Source organism: Carcharodon carcharias, chromosome 32, assembly GCF_017639515.1.
Source record: "Carcharodon carcharias isolate sCarCar2 chromosome 32, sCarCar2.pri, whole genome shotgun sequence".
NCBI classification, from domain to species: domain Eukaryota; kingdom Metazoa; phylum Chordata; class Chondrichthyes; order Lamniformes; family Lamnidae; genus Carcharodon; species Carcharodon carcharias.
In genome coordinates this window covers 19,190,552-19,206,411 of record NC_054498.1, presented here as the reverse complement: position 1 = coordinate 19,206,411, position 15,860 = coordinate 19,190,552, and the positions used below count along the sequence as shown (strand labels likewise).

General features: G+C 41.1%; 1 protein-coding gene across 3 annotated transcripts in view; it reads right to left on the bottom strand.

Moving 5' to 3' along the window:
- Window positions 1–317: 317 nt before the first annotated feature.
- usp3 (ubiquitin specific peptidase 3) overlaps window positions 318–15,860 on the bottom strand; it is an 87,435-nt gene continuing 71,892 nt past the window's right edge. For all 3 annotated transcript variants that reach the window (XM_041178506.1, XM_041178507.1, XM_041178508.1), the window contains exons 13-15: window positions 14,488–14,601; window positions 10,417–10,484; window positions 318–2,282 (exon numbers count right to left, since the gene is read on the bottom strand). In XM_041178506.1, coding sequence (XP_041034440.1) covers window positions 2,114–2,282; window positions 10,417–10,484; window positions 14,488–14,601 — 351 coding nt within the window. In that variant the 3' untranslated portion in view covers window positions 318–2,113. The remainder of the gene's footprint in view (window positions 2,283–10,416; window positions 10,485–14,487; window positions 14,602–15,860) is intronic.

Below are 15,860 nucleotides of genomic sequence, written 5' to 3'. Positions count from 1 at the left end.
CACTTTACAGAGAAATGAACACAGATGGGCTTCCACTTCCCTGAGGAAAGTGCGGAGGACAATCAAATTAAATACAACTGATAAAAAGGACATTGGCAGCAGGTTAGTAAACAATTGATTCATCTTAGTGAAGTTTAGCCTAGCAATAAACGCCTGGATGCATTACATTTAAATGTCTCCTCCCAGGGACCACAAACTGCTGACATTTTGACAAGTACCACACCTTGGTACAGCTATAAATATAAAAGCTTCAGTAACTGAAGGAAACTGGGTTTATAAAATGGTTTATGCTTAAAAACAAAACGCACTATTTTGCATCATTAACATTGCACTTTACTATCAGTGAAACAGTACATGAACATTTACTAATATACATACCATCATTATAAGCAGCCATAGTAGTACATATACAATAGGACTTTTTTTTTGTGGGGATTAAATTGAATAAATGCCATTTGACCTTCTTGTTACTGTGTCAGTTCATGTTTTGCGATCAAAACAATTTAACGTTTTTAAATAAGCTTGTACAGTTCTAATAATTCAGATTCAAGTTTAGGATGTGCATGTTTTCACATTTAAGAGACAGGAGTCTCATGCTAAAAACCTCTGAACTGCAATTTCTTCTGCTGCTGCCTGGTACAGTACATCCACATGCAAGTACATCACTTCATCTCATTATGTGATTAAAACATTCAGTTCCAAAACCACCACTATAACGGAATTTATGAGAAAAAGTGTCTTTGATAAGTAAAAAGGACTTTATTCTGGTACGAAAATATAATCATACCATTTTATATATGAATAAAAGACTCTTCCGATAGCTGTAAACCTGTTTCATGTTGTACACCGCATACAATAAATGGTCAGACACAATTTTTTCAAAGATACAGCCCTCCCTAGTTCCCCCATATGTAAAACCCAGCATGTTTAATTTGTCTCTCTTAATCAGGTGACATTGCAAATTATAAGCCATATTTACCACCCTACATCCAATCAAATCATAGCCATTCATTGGCACTGTGTGATGCAGACAGCTATACATAAACCCTACTCTGCCCAGCAAAGTATTGGGATAGAGGAGTCCATTTTTTTTTTTAAACCCAGCAGTTCATTTTATTTTTTGCACCATCATTCTGTTTTTAAAATTGTTTTTGCTTTCTGAAAGATGCAAAAGTGTCTGGCAATGCCTCAAGAAAATGAGAATTTTTTTTTTAAAAAGCCAGAGTCGAATTCCTAAATTAAAATGTAAAAACACAAATGGAATTGTGTAGTACAGGTGAATGTGAGGCAGAAACCCTTTGTTCTGAGTTACCAGTGTTTACAAGTGATCACAAGAGAAATGGCAACAAAAAAAAACAATTACAGACAGAATGGTCTATTTCCATTAAAAAAATTCTTGGGCAGGTACAAGAGTATTACAGGGAGTTATAGCAATGCAGAGTCAAGGTGCATTTACACTCCATGCACCTCATAATACTGAACTGCATATTTCTGGATATACACAGTAATATACTTGTTTGCCGGAGAGAAGGGAACAACAGTAATTTGTTTAAGCACCCTCAACCAGTTTTATGTGCGTACAATCATTTTAAGCACTTACATCAGCACTTTATTGGTCTCATGTGGACACTCTAAACTGAAATGTTTAATCACTCAGTACGCCACTGGGAGATTGACTGCTGAAACAAAGACGACTCCTGAATCTTGTATCAATTGAGGAATTGCAGACTAAGATGTAGTGTAAAAGATTTGAAGAAACACCGATGTAAATGCACCTTGAAGCCAGCCAATGCTATTTCACAATTTACAGTACAGAGGTCATTTCAAAATATTGAATCTCAATGTCAACCCAGCTACTAAATTCTTGATCAAGAGCAGCCATTACAGATTCAAAAATATTCTGTGATAGGCTAAAATTAGATCAGGTCTCCTCGATTACTTTATCGACACTAGTAATGGTGCAATAAACAGAATTCTCATCAGCGATTTAAAAGTGCAAGATGAAAATAGTCTTGAGCTATCAAGTACTTGTGGAAACGTGGAACTGTTTGTGTGCGATCCAATTCAGCATATATGTTAGGAAACACTTGTATATATAAAAAGATGGGATGCATTAAAGTTTGGTGCCTGATCCCGATTTGGTCTGGCGTTCCACATAGAACAAGATGTAGGCCTTGGCCTTCACTACAGTTTCTTCCTCAGTCAATGTAACAGTACTGTCATTGAAGTGGAACCAACGCCCTTCATGAGTTGCATATGCAGTGTAATGACCCGAGCCAACTCTGAGGGGCAAAAAAAAAAAAATAATTACTGCTCTACTGAGAAAGGACATATTTTGCAATATCTAGATATCTTCAGTCAATTTCAATTTGCTTTACATAACAATCAATTATACAATCAACTGGATAAGGAATTATCCAAAGAAAATACAAAGCTCAACACTTTGCCACACCATCCCGTTATTGTCTGACTGCCAGACACACATTCTTATCCATATCCTCAAGAAATTACACACACATTTCTCATGAATTTAGAGTGAGCCTCCATTATTTATTGTAACAGAAGGGATTCCAGTGCATAATGAATATCGGCTGATAACCTGGAGTCCCCACATTATGTTTTTATACTTGTGGTAACAGCAACACCCTCTGAATTGGATTAAAGAAATTATATATGCCTTAAAATACATGTAATATCTGTGTTGTGGGGCTAGGCTAATTCATGTCAACCAGGAGTGTCCTGGTATAACCTCTCTGAGCAATGGAACAAGTCTTGCACAATGGTTTCCCCTGTGAAAATGCTGGCGGATAATTAGGATCTGGTAAGATAAAGACTCTGCTAAAATTAATATAATGGTGTTTGATTGCTCTGCTGTGGCTCTGGGTGGAAACATACTCCAGACCGCATAAAAACAAGCTTCCCCAAGTTAAATCATGTCTGCCCTAAAGCCATTTGACTAGAAACAGTCATTTAGGCCCACTACAACAGAGAACGGAGCTTAGCTCCTGGATATGGTAATGCATTTATTCAGTTTCAACTCTGGTTACTATGCCCCATAAAACAATCACTACAGAGGCTGCAGTGAAGAGCAACAAGATCGATCAAGTGTAAAAAGGATGAGCTAGGTGTAAAGGAGAGAGAAGCTAAAAATCTATGATTGAGGAAGTGGCGACCTCAACGAATGGTAGAGATAGGGCAGACCCAGATTATTGCTTCCAATAAAGCAAAAGGCAGGATTAGAGAACAAAGTCATTTTCAACTGATACTGGGAACAGCATTCAAAAGAAATAAGAATTTGGAATAATCTGCCAGGTGGGATACTGGAGGCAGAATTAGGCTGGTTTGCTTAACAGGATAATGAAGTGAAATGCAATCAGTTTCAGTCTACGGCATTTGTGCATCTCAATTTTACAGTGAGCTGCTAAGTCACAGACCAGGACGGTCACAGATTTGATCCCTGGGCTGATCTAGTTGATCTCAGCTGAAGTGGAGGAGAATGCAGGTATAATAACTGACTTCAGGAGGATTGAGAGTGTGAAAGGAAACTGCAGAGCTTCTCACTCCGCATGGTAAATCTCATTGGTAAATTCTGTCGTAAGATATATAATAAACACCCACAGTCTAGACTCATGGCACACTTGGATATAAATACATGAGAGTTTGAAAACTGAGACCTACTCCAGCAACGAGTTATTGCCTTCAGGACAGGAGGAGAGAAAATTAGCAAAAGGGGAAGATTACCTACAGTGCATGAGGTTAGACCTGCATTGTCCAAGTGACTGTGCTCAAACAATTGCAATCACCGCAACAGATGACCAATTTTACCAGTCAATCAGATAAGGTAGGCCTAACAGCAGCAATGCTTATACATGGTAAATGTTAAAACTGTTTAAAAGCAACATAGCCAAACACACAAATGTTGAAAGTTAACAACATTGGCTTCCAGCCCAGTTGCGAGCTACATTGTAAATCAATCCTGGTATATAATGCTTTGTGATTTGTTAAGTGTGGAATACATTTGACCATTGCCCCAGACACTGGTGAATGCATAGAACAGCAGCCAAAAACAAGATACACACCATAATGCAATTATACAATGCAATTATAAAAGTTAATTATCTCCCATTCTTGGGTCAGGCTCAGGCATTGATCCCTGCCCTATAGAACAGGCTAGCTGGCTCCTGAAAGGATTGCTGAGTGACTCACCTTATTGCTTTTCCTTCTTGAAGGAAAAGCTCCAGCTCCTCACAACACTGAGTTCACTATATAAAAATTGGCACCTGGGTCCCAATCCCATTGTGTTATGGTATAGCATGTCGCAACACTGCCGCCTGGTTTATGAAGAATAATTGCCTCCAGCTAGAGTCTAGAACCACTAACTGCTGCTTGATCATGCTGTCAAAAAATGCTTTTCAGCACAAACATCAAGTTATTGGGCATCTTCAGTTTGCATTTTATTTAGACCAGGATGACTGGCTCATTTCCACTGGGTGCAAAGAAATGATCAAACGTGCCAAGAGAGAGAGGATCAAGTGCCATACTTGGCTTAACTCCATTGTTAAAAAGGTGGAACTGTGCTTCGGCTCCACTGTTTTAAACTGAATCATATTTACATAGAACAGCTATAAGTTTATTACTATACTGGAAATGGATCTTTTAGCTATGTAATTCTTCCTGTACAATTTTTGGCGTCTGTTTTAAAATCCCCATGGGATTAACCTCACTGAAGCTTCAGGTCACATTTCATAGCTCCACACCACAAGGTGAATACACATAAGGAAGATCATTTGATCTACCCTCAGTCCTGAAACACCCAGAGTACCTAAGTGTTCCTGGAATGACTCCAAGGTATCAGCTTCCACTGTCAGAAGAGGATGTCCATTCCAAATCCTCATCACCATGAGGAAAGTCTTTAGTGCCAAGGTTTAGCAGAGACATTGCTCCAGATTTACCTTTTCTATAACAGCATCTTACAGACCTCTCTGGGTCTCCCCTCAGTCACCTCCTCTCAAAGCTAAAGAGCCCAAGTTTCTGCAGTTTTTCTTCATTTGCTGGAGATAAGCCTCACTGTTTTTGCCTGCACCAATTCTGGGGTTCAGATGCTTCCCTAGTCTCTTGGTAACCAGAAGTGGATATAGTAACTTTTAAAAAAATTATTTAATCAGTGGCAAGGCCAGCATTTATTGCCCATTCTTAAATGCCTTCGAGAAGGTGTTGGTGAGCCACCTTACTGAATCACTGCCGTTCACCTCGTATATCTGCATCCATAATTCTGTTAGGAAGAGTGTTCTAGGTTTTTGATATAGTGACAGTGAAGGAATGGCGATATAGTTCCAAGTCAGGATGGTATGTGGACTGGAGAGAACCTCACAGGTGGTGGTGTTCCCATGTGTCTTGGGGCTCTTATTCCTGTAAGTGGCAGAGGCCATGGATTTGGAAGGTGCTGTCTAAGGAGTCTTGGTGAGTTGCTGCAATGTATCTTGTAGATGGCACACACTGCTGCCACTGTGGTCCAGTGGTGGATGGAGTAAATGTTTAAGATGGTGGATGGGGTGCCGATCAACCAGACTGTTTTGTCCTAGATGATGCCAAGTTTCTTGAGTGTTGCTGGAACTGCACTCATCCAGACAAGTGGAGAGTATTCCATTAGGCTCTTGTGCCTTGTAGATGGTGGGCAGACTTTAATGAGACAGGAGACGAGTTAGTCACTGCAGAATTTCCAGCCTCTCATTTGGTCTTGTAGCCACAGTATTTGTGACTGGTTTGGTTCAGTTTCTGGTCAATGGTAAACCCCCTGTCTCCCCCCCACCTCCCCAAAGGATGTTGATGGTAGGGGTTTCAAAGATGGTAATGCCACTGAATGTCAAGGCAAGGTGGTTAGAATCCCTATTGTTGGAGATGGTCATTGCCAGGTACTGTGTGGCACAAATGTTACATGCCACTTACCAGCCAAAGTCTCAATGTTGTCCAAGTCTTTCTGCATATGGACACGGACTGTTTCGGTTTCTGAGGAGTTGTGAATGATATGGAACACTGTGTAATCATCAGCGAACATCCCCACTTCTGACCTTATGATGGAGGAAAGGTCATTGATGAAGCAGTTGAAGATGGTTGGGTCTAGGACACTACCCTGGGACTGAGATGTTAGCTCTCTATCAGCCACGATCATCTTCCTTTGTGCTAGGTGTGACTCTGTGGAGAGTTTCCCTCAATTCCCATTGACTTCAATATTGCTAGGGCTCCTCGCTATATCACTTGGTCAAACCCAGCCTTGATTCTTACTTACCCTCTTGAACGCGGCTCTTTTTAACATGTTTGGGCCATGGCCACAATGAGGACAGGAGCTGATTTGCTCTGGCAGAACACAAGCTGAGCATCAGTGAGGTTATTGCCTCTTGATAGCGCTTGTCAACTTTGCTGATGACCAAAAGTAAACTGATGACAGATTGGATTTGTCCCACTTTGAGGACAGGAAATGCCTGGGCAATTTTCCACATTGCCAGGTTGGTGCCAGTGTTGAAGCTGTACTGTGATGAAATTCATAGTTTGCAAGCTGCTGTCTGCATTCACTGTGGGGTTTCAAAGCCTGTATTTTTTGACACAGTTCCTACCTGAGAAAGAAACCAGGTTTCTGGAAAATGGTGTGTAACCCTGGATTCCTGGCTATGATTCAGAATTCTGTGAAATCAGCTTGCGACCTTGGGTTTCTAGGGAAACTGAAGCTGAAGTTGGAAAACCACAAAATTGAGAGATCAAATTTTGTCAGTGGTCAGAACAATAGAGATAGGCTGCGGAGTGCTGTGTGAGATTGAGACAGCGAAGGGAGAAAGTCGTGGAACAGATCGAAAAGATGATCAAAAAGTCTGGTTCCGCAAGCAGAGCTGAGGGGGATCTAGAAGAGTGTGCGCCTTTTGGTGGAAATTGTACCTGTGAAATTCAGGTGGAGTAAAGTGGCTATCGGATGGGACTTCACGTCTAATTCCTGTGTGAATAAAAGAACTCTACCTGGGAAAGACCAAGAAGACCAAGTTTTTGAGAGACAACGTGGCTGATATTAATGCAATATATGCTGAAGGGACCATCATGAAATCTGAGGTCCAGGTTTGTAGTAACAGCCATTTAAAGTGTATCTGATGAGTTCGATTGAATACAACTTGCCTGCTAATTCATGTTTCATTTTTGGTTTTGGTTTTGTTGTTACAGTAAAAGTTTTAAAAATTGAAATCTTGTAGCTCTGGAGCAAAAATCTTCAGTACTACTGCCGGAATGTTGTCAGGGTTCATAGCCTTAGCTGCACTCAGTGCCTGCAGCCATTCTTAAGTTCACAAGCAGTGAATCATATTGGCTGGAGACGAGCATCAGTGATGTTGGGGACTTGGGAGGAGGCTGAGATAGATAATTCACTCAGCACTTTTCACTGAAGATGGCTGCAAATGCTGACATGCTGGGCTCCCCCACCATTAAGGATGGGGGTATTTGTGGAGCCTCCTCCTTCAGTTAGTTGTTTAATTGACCACCATCATTCACGACTGGATGTGGCAGGTCTGCAGAGCTTAGATCTGACCCATCAAGAAGCATGTGATTAAGGTGTACAGTTTCAGCGCTGTACAGCCTTAGCCTTGTACTCTACCTATCTAGAAATACAATGCAGCCTTATACTTGCTTTGTGGATTTCTGCTGTACAGTGACTGGACACAAGTGTCAAATAACATCCCAGGATCTCTTTCAAAATGCAGCTCAGCCAGTCAGATACCATTCAGAGTACATCTCAGTATCTTCACCCCTTAACTTCCAACTTGTAATTCCAAATTACTTTTCAAACAAAAATATAAAGGGCCCAGTTTAAATTTTCCTACTTATTGCACTCCAGGACAATCAAATGCCAATGAATAAAAAAAATGCCTGAATGTATTACTGCTCCTTTGTGGTTTCATGAATACAAGCAGCAATACAAATGATTTCTAAGTTAAACTCTTAGCAGTAATAACAAGTTGCATTTTCAAAGTCATTTAGTTGACTGACATTTATTTTCAACTGAAAACCATTAATTTTGTCTTGTGGAAGACACCTGGCTCTGAAAATGCAGTTCGCTGGGCTTGCCAATTGTCATCGGGTTACATAAATTGAGTTAAATGACGAATGCCTAACCCAGCTTAAAGCAGTGTTAAGGAGCTAAGCCAGGTTGTTCAACCCTTTTGCTTGGGGGTGGGGGATCTTAATTCTTTTTTCTCACTCAAGGGGCTGATGAGCAAATTTCAGAAAGATAAGATTTGGTGCAACTTTAAACATGAATTTCAATAAAATGTTGAGGTATGAGGAAAAGAAACAGCTTGCTGATCAAAACCAAACTAATGCCAGAGCAATATTGATAATTTTAAAAGATGAGTAATAAATAAAGGTGATCATTTGAGTGCGAGGGGGGGTCAAATTTTATTTGTCCAGCTCACTCCCAGTCTCAGGGTGCTTACTCACTCACCCTCACCCACTGTGCGAGTTGGTGCGCATGTGCTGGTGTGTGTGTGTGTGTGTGTGTGTGTGTGTGTGTGTGTGTGTGTGTGTGTGTGTGTGTGTGTGTGTGTGTGTGTGTGGAGGTGGGTAGTGCTGGTGTGTGTGGGGGGGGCACAAGTGCTAGTGTGTGGAATGGGGGGAGGGGGGGGGCATGAGCTGGTGTGTGGGACGGGGGGGGCAAGTGTGCTGGTGTGTGGGAGATGGGGGGGGGGGGCGAGTGTGGTGTGTGGGACATTGTGGGGGGTGTGGTGTGTGGGGGGAGTGCAAACCCTGAGACTGGGAGTGAGCAGACACTTACACCCTCACCCCCTTTTTTAAAATTTGTTCATGGGATGTGAGTGCCGCTGGCTTGGTGAGCATTTATTGCCCATTTCTAAATGCCCTCGAGATGATGATAGGAAGCTAACTTTGCGAACAACTGTAGTCCTTCTCAGCATACCGACCGCATCATCCCCTCTCTGGTAGTCCCTCTCCAGCCATCCTGCTCCCCCTCAACACCCCTCCGGTTGTCCCTCTCCCCCCTCGGCACCCCCCCACCCCACCTCCAGTCATCCCTCTGGCCCCCTCGGTCCCCCAATACCCCCCTGCCAATAAATCTGGTCATCCCGCTCCCCTGCCGTGCCCCCCCCGCACCCCCCCGCCCCGTAGTCCCTCTGCCCCCTCATTCCCACCCCCACCTCTCCCCTTCACCCTCCTCCAGTAGTCCCTCTACCCCTTGCCCTCTTCCGTTAGTCCCCCTCTAGCCCCACTTGGTAGTTGCTCTCTCTCTACCCCTCCCCCTCCCAACTGCCACCCACCCCCGGCAGCCACTCTGATTCTTCCCCGCTCCCTAAAAACCTCCCTCTCACCCCAACAGATTTACTACTGCTGTTGCACCATTTTTATCAGGCCTCAGACTGAAGGAAGCTGCTTCCCCAAAGGATTGTTGCATTTACAAGTACATTTTTCTGAAAACCCATAACCTTAGAGCTGCAAAATGAACATTGTACCACAATCTCAGAGGATCAGCTCAGCAGAACTACTAGTTAGTGCAGGACTTTTTACTGAAAACAAAACAAGATCTAAACCAAGTCACACTTGAACAAAACATTTCATTCATAGAGATACATTTACATTGAATCTGTGTATGTGGACGTCGGCCACTTCTTAAAGCACGGTCTCGGTTCTGAACTTAAAATACGATACAAAGCTGCTTCTTCTCCAGGTAACATCCTTGACAATCCCAGGGTCACCAAACCACAGCTAATGTCATGATTTTATTAATGGGGGAGGACAAGAAGCAAGTGCCAAGTCCAAATCAACCAGAATGAAGATCAAACCCAGCGCTGTTGGCATTATTCTGAGCCACACACTGGCTGTTTAGCCAAATGAGGTACCCGGCATTCAAAAGGTACATTAAACATGAATAATAATTTATTAAAAATACCATATTTTGTTTAATGGTTAAAGCGATCAGCTTTTTAAAACCAATGATTGAGAGCATAGAATCAGAATGACTTAGAAAATTTATTAAAACTATTAATGCTCTTCTGTCCATTTCAATGTTTTTCTCTGTTTAAATAGGAATTCATGATGGTTCAATGGTTTAATCAGGTTATGAGGTGATGGTTAGTAGGGACACAGTAACCTAAAGTTGATTCAGCATCAACTGTGCAAATTAATTTTACTCCCCATAATCATCAGGCCAGTACCTCAATTAGATAAATGCTCACTGCTTAAAGAGAGCAAAAATGTACACTCTTGATAATGGATTGGGTTCGTTGGAGCGATTCCAGCACTGAGTGTAATGTACTTGTCACATCATTTAAATCTTAAGAATAAATATTTTACAACAGTTCTCTGTGAAAAGTGCTTGCCCATTATGTGAAACCTCTCAGATCTAAGACAATTAAAAACAAAAGTGCTCACCCTGAACCATGATGCACCACCACAGCTGCAAGGTCATACAGGCAACTTTCTGGACCACTGTTCTCAGGCTAGAATAGGGTAAAAGAAGAGTGCAGAAATCTTTATTACAACAGTTATGTTTTATTATATTTCTCTTCATGGCATTTTAAAATTGGTTTTCTATCTCTTGATACACTTTCAGCTGATTTGCCATTCTCCCTAGGCCTCTATCCATTCTAGTTTTAAACAACCCATTTTAACAAATGGGTTGGTTGATCCTTCTTATTCAGGAACTTATGGAGGAAGAACACCAGTGGAAGCATCAGCACAAATCTGTGGCAGTGCACACACTTCCGAATAGAATGTAGATTCAAAGCCCCACTACAGGACTTGAGAACATACTTGAGGCTGGCACTTCAGTGGAATAATGGAGTGCTGCATTGTTGAGGATGCAATCTTTTGAATGATACACCATGTGCCTGTGTAAAATGATCACATTCACTTTTCAAAAAAGAGCAGGAAGCTCTCCTGGTGTCTTGCCTGACATTCTTTGTTTGGCCAACACCAACAATTACCCCATCACTTGTTTCATTTGCCATTTGAGTAACTTTGCTATGTGTAATTTGGTTGTCACATTACCATTTGAAACAAACAGGTCATTTATGGCAAGATAGTGTACTTTAAGGCTCACATTGCTATTTAGTATCATTGGAGATGAGGAGGGGATTATGAGGTTTAACACTGAGCTGCTGACTGGTAAGACTGTGGGTTCCTCTTTCGTACCAACTTGGGGAACCTGAGGCTTTTCAGAATTGGCTGCACCCTGCAGACTAACACCCCAAATGAAGAAAAGGTGTCCTGGGGTGTCACAGCATCATGATGGAGTATGGCATGGAAAGAGCTGAATCCTGATATCTGGCGGCATTGTATTGAGGGTGTAGGAGGAGAGGGAAAGAAAAGGTGTGAGCCAAGAACCAGTCCCTCAATTCAACCTTAGTTGAACCATGTCCACTTTCCATACCAGTTACTTGGCCACGTTGCCAGTTTGAACATTAATTGGGCTGAAATTGCCTTTACTGGCTACAGCAGCTTTTATCAGAATCTTTTTACTTTTGAAGACATCGATGTTGGACCACTACTGAGAGTGACCATTTGACCTTTCCAATTGCAGTCGGTCATGATCAACAGTTTCCAAGGGCTCTGGACCAATGCTTATAAAGTAGTCCCGTAGGTGCGGGATTATATTTTGTTCCCAGTTAAATACATGACAGGTTTCCACAAATAACCTTATACTCAGTAGTCCCTGTGATTGGCCTGTGGGAAAAATGCCACCGAAAAACTGTTCTCTGGTAACCAGGTGATTGTGATGCCATTCTCCATTACATGACATCACACGGAAGCTCCTCTTGGGTTACAAAAAAACCCTTTCTAAAAAATATCACAAATGCAACAAATTGGGAAGCGGGTATGGTTCAACATTGTAAGAGAGTTACATGTACCATAGGCAAGTGAGCAATGCCCAGATGTCATCAAGTACAAATAGTATAGAAAAAATATTTATTTTTCTGTCAGCAATAGCATGGGAAATTATCTAGTTATAAGGACCTGAAAGATATGAACACTCCAAAATGACGCAGGGACTTTGAAAAAGTTTTATGCTGCTCCATCGCAGATTCACCCAGTCATTGTGGACACTTGGATTGCCGTCTCGCCATTTTATAGTTTGTTTCAATTTCAAAATCTTGGAATCCTTTGTCCGACTATAGTAATGCAGCAAGTTATCTGATTAAGGGTCACATTTCCCACCATTTGTGGAGGACAGAGGTCAGTAAAAACAAACAGTTCTGAGGTAGGGAATGCTCAATCAGAATTCTACAAGAACAATAACACCAACTCTTTCCTTAAATCTAACAAATGGAAAGTTGACCTGAGCTTTAAAAATCTTACTTGTGGATTAAGCTGGGCAATCCATTGGAAACCCTCCATGTTATTTTGCTTTAAAGAAAAGTTTTTTTTCAAAAAAGAAAAAAGTATTACCCACTTGTATTAGTAAGGCATGAAGTGGTAAAATCTGACACATTTAAAACACAGAACTGAAACCGATTTGTGAGGACATTTAGTGAAATTAAAATTAGCGCAGAGAAGCTAAGTTGAGGTCAAATTGTTCTTCATCATCTCAGAACCAATCAAGTCACATTAAACAGCCGCTAAACACACAAGAAAATTGAACGGTTTCAAAACCACAATGGGGGAGGGTACTCTCAATCTGAAGTAGATGCTGATACTGCACATTTTACATTGCACAGGAGTGCTGTGATCTATATTGAGGAACAAAAGCAATGTTATCTCAACATAATGGAGGACAGTAATTTGATCAGCTAGCTGCTTTCAAACTTAAAAGCTAGAATTTCACCCCTTAGATTTAGGAAACATGAGAGAAAAGCACAGAAATGAAAACAGAAAATATAGGAAAAACTCAGCAGGTCTGGCAGCATCTATGGAGAGGGAAACAGAGTTAACGCTTTGAGTTAACTCTTCTTCAGAACTCCGATAGTGCAGGGTTAGGGTTAGGAAGAAGAGTCATATTGGACTTGAAACATTAGCTCTGAGGAAAAAAAGAGAAGACCATCCAGGATAACTGCTCCAGCAATTACAAGTTCCCCCTCTCACTGCTCCTCCAATCATAGTTTCTGTCTCTGCAGGAGCAGCATGAGTGGAAAAGGAGAAACCCTTTGATTGGAGGAGCTGAAGCCAGCATTGTGGGAGACACAATCTGTGATTGGAGCAGCAGCTCTGTCTCTCCTGTGCTCACTGCTCCACCAATCACTATTCTGCAGTCAGTACCTGCCCTCAAAGACAGCAAGAGTTGTGAATGATTTTGAGCCATGCACCAGGCCCGAAGATCGTAACATATATTTAAAATGGCAGAAAATTCTCATCCCTGGAGCTAGAACAGACAATGAGCTGAATGACCTTCTGTGCTGTAACCCATTGGTTTTATGATTTCTGATGAAAAAGTATTAAACCCGAAATATTAACACTTTCTCTTTCCACAGATGCTGCTAGGCATCCTGAGTATTTCCATGAATTTCTGTTTATATTTTAGAAAACATTTACTCTCTCCCCCCCTCACTATCTCCAAAAATACTTTGCTTTAAATCTCACCTGCTTCTACATATTACTTAGACTCGCAGCATGTGCGCGAATAGTGAGTTAGGACAGCGCAAGGCCTGACAGAATATCTGCTGTGATCAGGCAGACTGTTTTCTGTGTGCATGCATTCACTCATAACTCTCTCTCTTTATATTAATTCAGTCCTCTCACCTAGCCAAATGAAACCAAGTCAGCCCCCACCAATCACGTTTTTGCAAAAATATTCTTCACAATTGAACGGTGTATTTCTAGGACTACAAGGTTCCATTGCTCTGCATTCTTTAAATGTCTGGTGAAGTCAATTCTGGGTTACGTGATTCTCTTTTGATAATGTTTAATGGTTATCAAGTAAGAAAGAGTTCAGAGGCCACTGTTCATTGTTTTATCTGTAGAGAGTGGCTTTTGTTGCATGAGAAGCACACAGCATTTTAAGTGCAATCAAGTGCAATGCCCAATGTCTGAAGTACTGTTGACGTATATATATTGATAGATCCCCCATGGAGTTGCTCACAGTATGGCAGAGGACAAACAATTTTATAATCTAAAGCATTCCAAGAAGTGAATTGAAACTTAAGTGTGTCTATTTGCAAGACTTAACATGATGTAGTGGTGAATTCCCACTGAGGTTCTCACATTGGGCCCACCAAAACTACAAAAAAACCTGGGAAAACGACATAAATGCCATTTTTGGTGTTTGCCCAGGATTATCCTGGTTCTTCCTTGAAGTTACAGCATATGAGCGGGAGAGCATGGTGGAAAAGGGGCCCCTCTAAGGAGGGGCATGGAATTTCTACAGTAAAGTGAAAAGGCACAAAATGATAAGCCAGCAAGCACAGAGTTGCACATCTCAATAAGGATTTCAGTCAGTGAAGATATTCTGCAAATATTTACATCCTCAGATAATAGCAGATAAAGTGCCTTATATCCGAATGCAATTACCTCCAATAAGAAGCACTTCATGTCTAGGCCTCGCAGAGGGAATTCTACATATGTATCTATCTTATTTCGCAGATAAGCTGTCCAATGAAATCTTTTCAGATGCAAGCATAACACCTAAAGTTAAAAAGGAAAAAATAAAAGATTTTGTGGGAAGGGTTAGAATAACTCAGTTATTCAGTTCATGATGTAGCAACTTCCTTCAACACATTCAACTATTACATAAACAACCAAAACAACCCTAAACCAGTTTCAACATTACAATGAACATAACCTAGAGTTAAAGGGACTTATACAAGAAAAAAGGGCCTTAGCACGATTCAAGTGCTACAAAAGAATCATACTTCTTTAAATTAATGAGTTGTCTGAGTTTTCTATCAATTTTAAATTAATTGATTAATAGTCAACTCACGTATAAAACAGCAGCAACTATGACTTTACACTTTCTAGTGCTACAATTTGCAAATAAAATGGTGACTATCACATTCTAAATACAAGATCACACCCTAAACCAGTTTCAACAGCACAATGAACATACCCAGAGTTAAAGGGATTTATACTCTGTTAAATCCCCAAATTAAAGCATTTATCTCCTTTTAGGTGTCTCTGTCAGCCGTTGTTACTCGATGGAACTGTGCCCAAAGCAGCCTGAAGCTCTGATCCAGTTGGTGGGCTATGAGCATCATTAAAACACAGGAAAGTGAAGGCGGACAAGCACCCAGAACTGTGCATAATAATTGTGATTATGTGAGAATTCAGCAGAATACAATTCCCCCCTTGCTGGTCATTAATTCTGAGGAATGAGAATTGCCTAAATAAACAAGTGTTGCTTCTATAGTCAATTTAACAGTGACAGTATAAGAACGGGTCAGCAAAAAACACAAATTAAACTGCAGCACTGGCAGGAATGCAGCACTCCACCTACTGCACCCCATCCTTTAAAAAAACCAGAAACCTCAACAGGACTGATTACCAGTTATAGTAAATGAACCAGCGGCTTCTTTACTGGAATAAGCAGACCTGAATGAAACTGTCTGCTTTGATGGTTTTAATTAGCTTTTGCTTTCACTTACTTTTCACTTACTCTTTGCAAATGTGGAACATTTTGATTTAAAACAACTGTCTACCACAGGATATGTTGTTAATGTTTCTGAGCAAGAAGATGAAGGCTGTTTAACTTTTGCCTATTCTAGCTGTGAATTAGGAGTTTATTGCCCTGGGAAAAAGCTCCCAATACAAAGTCAGCTCTCGTCAGTTATCTGCAAGGGGTGGCAGTGCAGCAGGCTTGCTTGAGTTTTTAAAAGATTTAAGGATGAAAAGCTGTGTCCCTGTCATTATTTTAGTATTGAGGTGTAAATATTCTAAACAGAGCTCTC